Source organism: Spinacia oleracea, chromosome 5, assembly GCF_020520425.1.
Source record: "Spinacia oleracea cultivar Varoflay chromosome 5, BTI_SOV_V1, whole genome shotgun sequence".
In the NCBI taxonomy this organism is placed as follows: domain Eukaryota; kingdom Viridiplantae; phylum Streptophyta; class Magnoliopsida; order Caryophyllales; family Amaranthaceae; genus Spinacia; species Spinacia oleracea.
Window position 1 is genome coordinate 4,977,583 of NC_079491.1, and position 12,935 is coordinate 4,990,517.

At 35.1% G+C, this 12,935-nt stretch overlaps 1 protein-coding gene across 3 annotated transcripts; it reads left to right on the forward strand.

The window, feature by feature from the left end:
- The first annotated feature begins 3,790 nt into the window (after positions 1-3,790).
- Positions 3,791-9,652, forward strand: LOC130461169 (uncharacterized). 3 transcript variants are annotated; one of them, XM_056829144.1, is made up of 3 exons: positions 3,791-4,390; positions 5,213-5,378; positions 9,515-9,652. In XM_056829144.1, exons 1-2 carry the CDS (start codon positions 4,085-4,087, stop codon positions 5,372-5,374), a joined length of 468 nt encoding a protein of 155 aa, XP_056685122.1. In that variant the 5' UTR covers positions 3,791-4,084; the 3' UTR covers positions 5,375-5,378; positions 9,515-9,652. The 3 variants fall into 3 exon arrangements, with proteins under 3 accessions (XP_056685122.1, XP_056685120.1, XP_056685121.1); XM_056829142.1 differs by having other exon boundaries at positions 3,792-4,390; positions 9,512-9,652; XM_056829143.1 differs by lacking the exon at positions 9,515-9,652 and having other exon boundaries at positions 3,794-4,390; positions 5,213-6,365.
- The last annotated feature ends 3,283 nt before the right edge of the window (positions 9,653-12,935 follow it).

A 12,935-nucleotide genomic window follows, 5' to 3' on the forward strand; every position in this document is an offset into this window, starting at 1 on the left:
AGCTTCCTTTTCCTGTTCCTGATCCTAGAACCGTTTGTTCCTTTACTGCTCAACGAGTGTATGAGTTTAAATTTTTTGTAACTCATTGATATTCTGCATAATAATGGAATTCTAGGAGAAAATAATAAGAATTGAACACCTTTGCTTCAATTTTTTTTTTTTGATTTTTTGATTTTTTTTTAATATTTTTTTTGGGATGAACAAGGTGGCGGTGAGAGGGAAAAGAGACGGGTCCGCCTAAGCAAGAAAGTTTTCCTAGTCGCTGAAGTCACCGGCGCCGACAATTGAGTCAGAGGGTGAAGGAAGTGGTGGTTGTTGTGAGATAAAACACTGACTTGCGGCGAAGTTGGAGCTGGTGAAGTTGAGGTGAACGGCGGAGGTAATGGTGGCGGAGATTGTAATGAGGAGAGAGAAAAAGAAGATTGAAGCGGTGGTAGCCATTGAAGCAGGCGTTAAAAATTGAAGCACCGTCCACAAATATTGTTGTTCAATTCTTTTTAAGGTAGTCAATGATAAAAATGAAATTTTGTTACATTATTCAGGTCCACCAAAACTTCCGCTAAAAATTGAATACCGGAGATCCAAGGCATGAAGAGTTATAAGATTTGAAGAAATTATGGAACATAGCAAGAGAAGAAGAGGTAAGTGCTAAATCTGAATTTTGTTAAAGTAAATAACAAAGATGGAAAAATTTAAACGAGAAGAAAAAAATTTATGGAGGAAAATGGAGAAAATAAAAGTTGATGGTAAAAATAAGGAAGGATGAAAAGAAATTGTAGAAGAAAATATGTTTTGAAGAATAAATTATTTGAACGATGCTAATGAGTAATGACAAAGGCATTAGCAGAGTAGATTGGTGACAAAAAAAAGGAAAGAAAAACAAAATTCACAAAGAGAATTTTGGAGTTTGCTAATGACATGAGCATTAGTAGTGATGGGCGGTGACATGAGCACCACACCAAAAGAAAAAAATTGGAGAAACAATAACAATGGAGAAAATGAAGAAGAAAATTTTGAAGCTTGCTAATGACAAGAGCATTAGCGGGATGGTTGGTGACATGAGCACCAATAACAAAATAAAATTTAAAGAAAAATTTCAGGAGATGACTGGTGACATGTGCATCAGTGGGATAGTTGGTAACATGGATACCAATGAGAAAATGATCAAGACTAATAAAAGGTATCGAGAAGATGGAGGTTGGTAACACGGGTGCCAACAATAATGAAACTCGAGCGTTCATGTCGATTGGTGGTTGGTGACAAGTGCATCAACGAGATTTTCGAAATATGAAACATTTTTGAAGTACAAAATTTTTCTAGATTAAGGGGGAGTATTAGAGGTTACTCTGGAAAAAATTAGATGAGTAATGAAAAATCAAGTGATGGTGTATCTAGAAGCATCTAGGACATGTGATGTGGAATTATGTAAGATTAGATAAGTGTAGAAAAATCTAGAAAGTAGGATACATCAACTATAAATAAGTTGTATGCATAAGTTGAGAGATTGAGCCAATCAAGAGAGCTCCCACCAAAACATGAGTGAGGGGTAGAAACAAGAGTTCTACCAAAGAGATAAGTGAGAGACATGAGCTCTCCCAAAGCAAATATTGTTGTACAATTCTTATCAATATAATCAATGTTAAAAATACAATTTTGTTATATAATTGAGGTCCATCAAAATTTCCGCGTACGTCCTCAAATTTCTATCAGGCATAAGTTCAAAATGTGATGAGAATCTCAGAAAGAATGAGAAAAATTCTGAGATTATATAAGGCTAGACCTTCTCTAACGTTCTGTTACAACAAACCTGAGTTTGTTATTGGGTCCGGATTTTTAATCTATCAGATTTTTAATTTAATTAATGAAAAAAAATAATCTATCGATTAATAATTAATGAAATAAAATTTAATATAAAAAATAAAGCTTCTATTCGTGATCGATTAAGTTAGCTTTTGGTTACTAATCAATTAATACAACAAAAGGCCAAAAAGTAAGAGTAGATAACAGGGGTGTCAATTCTCAATCCGACCCAGTGAATCTGATGGGTTTGTCCGACTGTTTAGAGTCTGAACCGTTTAGAACCCGCGATCTAAGATCCGATCCGGTCCGATTATATTCAACCCGAATCCGACTCAACCCGTTAATATTGATCCGATTAAGATCTGAATCCGATAACAGACCGATTCGTGACAATCCGAATCCGTTTAATCTGAACCGAAGCGGTCCGAAACCCGTTTATGATCCGATCCATTTGAAGCGAATTCGTTCCAACCCGAGGAAAATATGTATAATCCGATCCGTTTGTAATCCGTGACCCGTTTAATCCGAACTGTTTCAACCCATGACCCGTTTAATCCGAACCAATTTCGATCTGAACCCGTTTAACCCAAATCGTTCACAACCCATAAGAGAACATTAATTATGTTGTACTACCAATTAAGCGTATGACAATTAGTTATACGGTGTACTTGTACTTCATTCTCCCTTTAAATTATATACTATGCTCAAATGAAACTTGTAATTGATGTAGATTTATGGCGTAAAGAACTTTTAGGAACGGATGTAGCATTAAACTACCAATTAAGCGTATGACTATTAGTTATATGGTGTACTTGTACTTCATTCTCCCTTTAAATTATATACTATGCTCAAATGAAACTTTTTAATTGATGTAGATTTATGGCTTAAAGAACTTTTAGGAACGGATGTAGTATTAAACTAAGTTATATACTATATACTCACTAACTTATATTAATGATCTTAAATGCTTATTACTTTTAAAAGTTAGTTATCATTTTCATCTCCTAATTAAGTCCTCGATATTATAATTATATAATTTGGAACCAAATGGACCCGCGCGACTCGGATTCCAACCCGCTACCTAATAACCTGATCCGATAATAACCGATCCGACCCGTGTTAGTCCGTTACCCGATTAATCCGATCCGATATAAATCCGATCCGACATGAATTCGACCGATATGAATCCGAACCCGTTATAGTCCGGATAAATCCGTTAACAATCCGTCATGTTCCAATCCGAACCGCTCCGACCCAACCCGACTACAATCCAACCCGTTTACAACCCGATCCGATATGAACTCGTGCATAAAAAATCCGACCTGATCCGATCCGTTAAGTTTTCTATCCGATCCGATCCGACCCGTTAGCCAAATTAATCCGCTCCAATCCGATCCATTTCAACCCAAATCCGATGTGTCCGACCCAAACCCGATACGTTGATCCAATTTGATACCCCTAGTAGATAATGAAGATCAGATTTTTCAAAGAAATTGAAGCTCGTATAAACATGCAGTTGAAACTCAAAACCAATTAATTAATTAAATCACATTAAATCACCAATAATGAACAAATAATGTCAAATATGGTTTGGTCAAATAATTAGGAAGTTTTATTTCTCTTCGGATTTACGTAACGTTGTTGCGTTCTTAATTTCTCATGGCTCGAACTCGAACTCGAGACGGGTTAACTTGATTATTAACTTGATTTGGCATAAATTATGTTATACTCCCTCCATTCCTTTTTGTTCTTCCCATTTCCTTTTTTAGCATTTCTTTTTGTTCTTCCCCTACTGAATCTTTACTATTTTTGGCCATAGTTTTTTTACCAATTTACCCTAAGATTCCCCACTATTTACAAAAAATACCCTAAGATTCTACCCTTTCCCACCCACTTTTACCCCACCCACCTTATTTAATTAATTAACCTAACCCCACCCCCCTCCCTTTATAACCCGTCCCAATCTCACAATCCCTCCCTCACCTCTCATTCTGATTTCTCTCTCTCACCTCTCATTCTGATTTCTCTCTCTCACCTCTTCGGATCTCTCTCTCTCTCTTATTTCACTCTCTCTCTCTCTTAAAATTCCTCCCCTGTTCTTGAGAAAACCCTAGGTTTTCCGCCTCTGATCTGGGTTTTCCTCTCCAAATCTCGCAAATCTGAAACGTTTTCGCCGAAAAACGTTCATAAAAATTACTCGGAATCATTTTCCGATCAGATCCCCTCTATTTTTGTCCCCTTTTTGGTCCCTAATCGTCGCTGATCTCTGTTTTTCTGGTACTTTATGGGTTCTTCTTTGTCTAGAACTCGAGGTGATTCTGGGGTGGGAACTTCTGGTCAAAGAATCCCCGATTCCAACTGTGATTGGGGATCCAAGTGCAACTGTCCCAATAACGAGCATTCCTACTCCGCCGAATATAAAAACAATCTGTATTTGGCCCAAAAAGAAAATACGAGTACTCGAAACTATTTGGAAGAATGGTTTCGGAAGAGGGAAGTGGAGCCAGGAGAGGAGGTTGAGTCAAAATATGACGATCGGAAACCCACTCCCTCAGATCTGCGTTTTTTCGGTGAAGGAGATTCCGATGAGGTATTAATTTTGATTTTTTGCGATTTATTTAGGGTTATTGATGTCGGTTTTATTAAAATGGTTTGATGAATGTTTGCATGTCTAAAAAAGTGGGATTTGATAAATGTTTGATTTATTTGGAGTATTGTTCATTAAACTCGGATTATTTTCTGGAGTAGTTGCTCTGATTTCCCATTGCATGTGTTAAAAATGCAGATCTGGTATTATTTCGAATTTTTTGGGAATTTTTTGGAGATTTGTTGGATTCATTCGGGCTTTTTATGTTATTCTTTGCTCTGTTTTCTCATTGCATGTTGTTAAAATTGAGTTCTGATTTTATTTTGTGCTCTGTTTTTTCATTGCATGTTGTTAAAATTGAATTATGATTTTATTTTGTGCTCTGTTTTTTCATTGCATGTTGTTAAAATTGAGTTTTGATTTTATTTTGTGCTCTGTTTTTTCATTGCATGTTGTTAAAATTGAGTTCTGATTTTATTTGGAGCTATTTGGAAATTATTTGAAGAAAATCGGAATATTCATGTGTTTTGTTGATCTGTTTTCCCATTGCATGTGGTTAAAAATGGGATCTGGATGTATTTGGGATATTATTTCACATTTTTTGGGTAAAAATGGGATCTGGATGTATTCGGAAAATTAGTTGGATTTTAATGGAATTATTGTGTGATTTGCTTTCATTTATCTCATTGCATGTGGTAACCATGGTGATCTGAAATTATTTGGAACTTTATTTTGAGTTGTTTGATTAAATCTGATTTTAATTCATGGTCCCCTGTTATTTTATGATGGCACTAATCATGTTGTTTGTCCCCTATTGATTGCAAGGAACCAAGTGGGTCTGATTCATTTGATCTGGTGTATGTTGGAGAGTGTGAAAATGAGAATGGTGATGCTGTTGGGTCTCCAGGACAACTTTCATCTGGTTATCCCTCCTCAAAGAAAGGAGAAAAGGGAAAAAAATCGGCTTCAGCATCTGATGATGCTTAGATAAGTCTGTCTCCTTTCTCCCTTTTTTCATTTTATTGAATGCTGGCTAGCTGTGGAGTCATAAGGTGGATGCCAACAACTGTGATCTGTTGTTGGCCAGGGGTGTTGTTGTTTGGATGATGATGTTGTGATTAGTTGTATGGATGTTGATGTTAGATATTTTAAGTTATGATATTGATATTGATAATGATGATTGGATGATGGTGTTTCCATATGGTTATGAAATTTTGTGGAATGTTGTCTGTGTGATGAACATGATTTGATGGCTTAATGTCCCCTGTTTTATGGTATGTTTTGTGTATGATAAATATGATGCTTTGGTGAGTATGAGATTTGATCAGTATAACTATGTTTTGGATTAGTAAAGGCATGAAATGAATATAATTTGGGGATAGGGTTTGAGTTATTTCAGTCCTCTCAGTGTGGCCTGGTGTTGAATGCTTAATGTCCAAGCATGTCCCTTTAGGATACAATAATGTCCCTTTATTTATTGTGATCGATGATGAGTCTTTTTTTTGCTGAGGAACAAGTCCAACTAACCACAAATGCTCGTGCTGCCATTAGTATCAGTAATGATATTTCTCGGGCGCTAAGTGTTTGTGGTTTGGAGTTGTTTTAATGATGCTTGGGGACATTCTGAGATCAATATTAGGAGGTTTGTGATCTTCAATGATGTGATTGTTGATATTCTGAGATCTTTGTTTTGATAATTGTCCTTTAACTTCTTTTGTCGAACGGAGTGAATGTCATTTCACACAATGGAATGTGAATATCAATCATTCCGTTCGGCAGAAGAATGTTAAAGATATGATAGTATTGAAACTACTTGATCAATGATGTGTGTCAATATGTCTGAGAAATGAAACCCTACATGTTAATGATCTGTTTAATGCTTCATGTCCCATGAATCAGTGGAGGTCTGTGATGAGTCTTTCATTTGATGAGGTTCAAACCCTATGTTTTGATCAGTTCATGGTGATCTGATGCATTGTTGATTGTTATTGTTATGCTTGATCTGTGATGAGTCTTTCATTTGTTGAGACTCAAACCCAATGTTCCAATAACACTTGTGCACCATTAGCATCATTGATGCTCTTCCGGAGCTAAGTGTTAGGGGATAGGGTTTGTGTCAATGATGTTTGGGGACATTCTGAGATCTTATGTCAGGTTAGACAGGAGAGGCAATTCATGTCTTGCAAAACATGTATAATGTATTTCTGATATTCAATGATGTTAGTGTTGATATTCTGAGATCTTTGTTTTGATAATTGTCCTTTAACTTCTTTTGTCGAACGGAGTGAATGTCATTTCACACAATGGAATGTGAATATCAATCATTCCATTCGGCAGAAGAATGTTAAAGATATGATAGTATTGAAACTACTTGATCAATGATGTGTGTCAATATGTCTGAGAAATGAAACCCTACATGTTAATGATCTGTTTAATGCTTCATGTCCCATGAATCAGTGGAGGTCTGTGATGAGTCTTTCATTTGATGAGGTTCAAACCCTATGCTTTGATTAGTTCATGGTGATCTGATGCATTGTTGATTGTTATTGTTATGCTTGATCTGTGATGAGTCTTTCATTTGCTGAGACTCAAACCCAATGTTCCAATAACACTTGTGTACCATTAGCATCATTGATGCTCTTCCGGAGCTAAGTGTTAGGGGATAGGGTTTGTGTCAATGATGCTTGGGGACATTCTGAGATCTTATGTCAGGTTAGACAGGAGAGGCAATTCATGTATTGCAAAACATGTATAATGTGTTTCTGATATTCAATGATGTTAGTGTTTCTGATCTGTGATGTATGTGTTGATAACCTGAGATATTTGATTCTAAACATGTCCCTCACCACCAATCACCAAAGGGAATACAGATCATGTCACATCATTGATTGATCTAGTATCCCCTTTGGTGAATTGGTGGTGAGGTTGTAAATCATTTAGAAACAAATCTGTCAATGATGTAAAACAACTTAACTGAGAGTCAATGATGTTGCCTTGTTCATTGCTTCCTTGTTTTTGCTGCTTTGTTCTTGTTTCCTTACCATTACATCTTTTGGCACATCGGCATCCAATGGGGAAGAATTTCCATCTGAAAATGATGTGATATGCATTCTTTCCATTTGGATGCCGATGTGCTTAGAGATGTGATGTGAAGAAGTTTTTGTACTTATGCCTTGTGATCTGTGATGAGTCTTCATTTTATGAGTGTCAAACCCTTTGTTTTTCAATCAAACTCATGCACCATTAGCATCCATGATGTTTTTCAGGAGCTAAGTTTAATTGGAAAGGGTTTGATTCAATGATTTTTGGGGACATTCTGAGATATTTATGAATCTTTGTTTATGTGAGGCATATTCCATGTGTTATCAATGATGAATTGATTGTTTTTGTCAAAATTACATCTTTTGACGCATCGGTTTCAAAATGGGAATAATTTCCATCTGAAAATGATGTGATATTATTATTTATTTCCATTTTGAAGCCGATGTGTTTAGAGTTGTGATATTGCAAATGCTGCCTTGTTCTTAAGAACCCAATGCTGCCTTGTTTATAGTGTTGCCAATGCTGCCTTACCTCTTGTGCCTTGTACTTTTTCTGCCAATGCTGCCTTGTTCTTGTTATGTACTCATTTGATGTTTATTGCCTTGCCTTGATTACTCTACATTGATGTGAATAAGAATGATGGAAAAAAACTTTACTAAACTTAAACATGAGATTCATTCATTGATGCTTCCAAAAGATATGCTTACAAAATGTTTTGCCTACATGTTATGCTTGCATTTAAGCTTACAAAAGTGACACATTGGTTTTACTTGTCAATTTAAAAACATGTCCCCAAAACACAAAAAGTTATCTAATTGTTTTCACCTTGCTTCACTGGTTTGCTTTCCATTCATCATAGAGTTGCATGCATTCATTAACTGCCCATATAGGTGCCTTGACTTGCTCTGGCAGTCTGCCTTCATCTTCTAAAATCTTCTTCTTGTTGTGTGGAAGTTGGTAATCATTGTTGCCTTTGTGTTTTAGAATCTCATTAGAAACAAACTGTAATGTCATCCACACATTAGACAATGTCTTAGGATGCAACTCATTAAAAGAATCATACACTGCTCCACTTAAGTCCTCCACAGTTTTAGGCATTTTCTTGTGCATAAGTGATTGTATTGACCTGAAAAATCCCAAGTCCAAGATGTTGCAATCTGGACTGTTTGCTGGCTGTTGAGTCAACACAAAAGTGAACCCATCTTGTTTGTAGTGTAGTTGCCATTCAGGATCATTTTGCAATATATGTGCCTTTGCATTATCTTGAATGATATAGATGACCTTTTCCCCTTCATGTGGTGGCCACTTTGCCTTGATTGCTGGAATTAGCAAGTTGATCATCATTGCCCTTGTTTCAATTTGATTCACAGACTTCACTGGCTTTGTTTCAATGGTCCCCTTTACTCTGTTTTTTGATGTCCTCTTGGCTGCAACTGCATTTGTGAATGGAAATATGCCTATTTTACCATCAAATTCACAATTCCCATTTTCACCCCACCTTGGTCTGGCTACTGCTGCCATGAACATGAATTTTGGTATCTTGGTTCTTGAACTTGCACTTCTATGTGGATAGGGTTCATTGTTTGCAAGATAAACTCTCTGGTTTTTTTGAGTCAAATAAAACCACTTCTCATCAATATGAATGAAGTCATACATGCTGTAATATGTTGGTTCCTGTGGTATAGTGTAATCCATTATTAGTCTGAGTACCCACCTCATCCTTGCCATTTTGCATGCATCTGAAATGCCTGGATGCAAGGGACTTGAGTGTGGCTTAATAATTTTCCTCTTGATGAGCCTCCATACTGTTGTTGGTCCCAAATTGAGCATTCTTGCAAGATCTACAATGCATGTTCTGTCCCCCATGGCTATTTGTGCAATAGAGTCATATGTGACTTGAACCTTTTTCCTGCCACACTTGTGATACTTACTTTCCACCACATATGAATTCATTGCTGCCTTCTGCTTCTTTGCTTTGTCCCATATTGACCCTATGGTTTTTCTGTTGTAATCAAATTCTATGGCTGCATCCCTTATTGTCCCAAACAAAAGAGTTTCTGAATCTGGAATTTTTCTATTCAGCAGGTACACCAAAATTTCAAGCCTCAATTCATTATTTATTCTAGGAGTCCTAGGCTTATGATGATCTGTTCTGGGTGTTGCTGTTTGATGATGAATTGGTGATGCATTTTCTGATGGTGGTGGAAAGTTCAAATCAAAAAGAAATGGTACCTCTTGAAAGTTGGTAGTTTGCTGGTGCCCTTCCCCTTCTACTTCTGGTACTTGCTGTACATATTCAGTGCTGTTTGGTACATCTTCATTAAACCCAATGTCCCCAAAATCAGCAGCAGTATTTTGAGAAGCTTGTACCAAGTCAGCAGCATCATCACCTACCTCTGAGTCAGAATCGGAGTTAATGCCATCGCCTTCATCATCAGAAAATCCGAGGAAATCGTCATCCTCTTGATCTGAAGCCATTAAGTCCCCTGTTTTTTTGCTATTTAATGCTGAATTGAGGAAGAAATTTTGGTGTTTTGCTTGTATTTATTGAACTTGGTAAAAGTCAGATTTTGGTCTTTTGTGGGGGGAAAGTGACCCTATTTATAAAGGGAATTCACTATGTCAACCCCTCAAAAATTTGGAGGGAAATTAAAAATCCCCTGTTTTTTTATTTGGGGGGAAAATTTGGAGGGAAAACTGAAATCAATTGTTTGGGCTTAATTTCCAGCCAAAAAAAACGTGAGTCATTGTATGATTAAATCTGATTGGTCCATGTAACAGCTGATGGGTCCCATACCCCATGTGACTGAATTTTTTTGCTGATTTCTTTCATTACTTTAATAAAATATCTACTTTTCTCCCTATTAATTAAATACTTTCTCTCTCTTTACTTTATTCAATTTCTTACACCCAATCATTATTCTTACACCCAATCATTACTCATATCCCAATACAAACCAAGATTCAGTTTTCTTAAACCACACCCAACATTCTTTAGGGGAAGAACAAAAGGGAATGGAGGGAGTAGGAAATAATTCACATGCTACATTACATATTACTGCTACGTGAATAATGTGGACCATTTGCATTTCAGCATTTATATGGTGTATGATTGTAACATGATCGAAAGGATTGAACCCTTGAACCCATGTGCATGAGTTAGAACTTTAACTACTAATCCAATGACACAACTTATGATATTTAAGAAATTCAAAATATATATATTATATTTATTAATACCTTGTATTAAAACTTTAATGCCTACAAAAATTATACATTTTAATTATTTCTTATGAAACTAAACTATACTTACATTTCTTTTAACCAAATTTTATATTGAATCACCCTTACATAAATAAAATATAAAAATAAATTATGCACCAATATTTATCGCATATTATATATAAGTAGCCTAGCTAGTAGTAAAAATTGCGTAATTTGCATGTATTTGTGGCAACGGGCAAGTGTAAGCATTTTGACTTTCATATTGTTCTCAAATGTAATTATATAAAATGTCCTTTGAGCAATCGTGGGTATGCCTAGCTTCCATAAGATTTACGGAGTAATAATTTGTTGCTCTTACGAGTTACACATAATGTTGGAATTTGTTGCTCTTACGAGTTACACATAATGTCGGAATCTCAGGACTTAAAATTCATTTATTCGTAAATAATTTGTTGTTAAATCTGCTGAACTCTCTGGTGAAATGAACATTTGGTGTCGGAAATACTTTGCAATTAATCATCACTTTGCCTACGTATTCATAGAATTCTGTATTTTTCCGTGTGTAACATATGTTTAGAACTTGATATTATTAGTTCAAAAATATGAAATTGTCTAAAGGAAATATATATGTTGTTTAATAGCTACTCGTATTTATTTTCCCTTAATAGAAGAGTGACTTGTAATAATAGGTGTTAAAGCATTTCATATCAAATATTTAATACTCGCGTATTTTATTTTACGTGTTAGAGAAGTTAGTCGGTTATAGTATATTTGCATTTTTGTTCGTACCATTGGAGTTTAACTTTTTAAAAAAAAAGTTTTTTTCTAAAAAATCGGATCGGATTGGACTGGAATCGGAATCAAGAAATTTTTATGGATCGGATTGGGTCGGACTTGGACTCAGATATAGCTCAAAGTCAAAAAAATTGGAATGAATTTGGACTTGGCTAAGTCCAATCCCGTCCATCCAATTTACACCCCTAATCATATTTACAAACACATAAGTTAGACCATAAATATCTATAATTATTCATAAAAAAACACGTAGCAAAACTATAAAATGTTAACATTTTGAAAAAAAAAACATTAAGACGAATATAATTTAACAAGATTCTACATTATTATGTTTGTAACCATGTACCTTTATGATATGGGATATCAAGTGAATACACAAGCTATGGACATAACAAACATTCGCGAAAACATATTCACAGAAGGCTTGAGTGAGTTTGGCCCTTATTTATTCTACTTTTAATGCGATTATGGAATACATACGGAGTAGTACATTATAACATTAGTAAAAATTATAAAATTGGAACGGGTGGAGTATTTCACTTACCAAATTTGTATTTCATAGTTTTAAAATTGCTCGGATTAATACTCATAAGTCGTAACAAATTCGTATTTTTAGTATTGCTCGGATTAATACTCATAAGTCGTACTCCTCCCATTTCAAAATATTCTTTATGATTGGTATTTTACACGTGATTTAACGACTACTTAATGTGCATTTAGATTTCTTTACTTTTTTTTTAGTTAAACAAGCCAAATTAAGTCTATTTAAAAATGTTTTCACTTTTATCAAAAATCTAATATTGGGAAAATTGAAAAAAAATTAATGATTAAGTTACTACAATGCATTTAATTGGTTAAAATAATACTTGATAATTTTTTTGATAGAATACTAAATCATTTATGTGATACTAGGAAACACGGATACGTCGTTTGACTCGCGTGTCCCCTGTCGGACACGTATTGGACACGGATATTTCGTGGATACATGAAATAAGTGCCCGACACGCGAAATCAAGTGTCCTGCTTTTTTTGAAATATTTGGACACAGGGACACGAAGCGGATACACGGTGGACACACTTGTTGGACACATGTTTCGATATTAGTCAAATTTTCATATTTTACTTTCTACTTTCAATTATTCAAAGGTCCAATGCGTTTTTATAAGTCCGCAAACTCATTCTCAAAGACTCAAACCCTCACATTCTCTGTTGTTGTGCTACATCTGTCAACACTTCAATATTCAGATATATAACCAAATTTCTTGTTGTTTTCGTTGTCTTAATTTGTAAACATATATTTGTTTTCTAAATATAAAAGGTCGATTTATGATATATGCAGTTTCGCATGTGTAATTAATCAATTATGTTACTCTAAAGAAGATGTATCTCTTTTTAAAATACAGAGGGAGCCTTTGGTGATTGCAATGGGAAAGTAAGATAAAAAAATATTGTATTAATAGTAATATAATTATTATTTTGTTTTTAA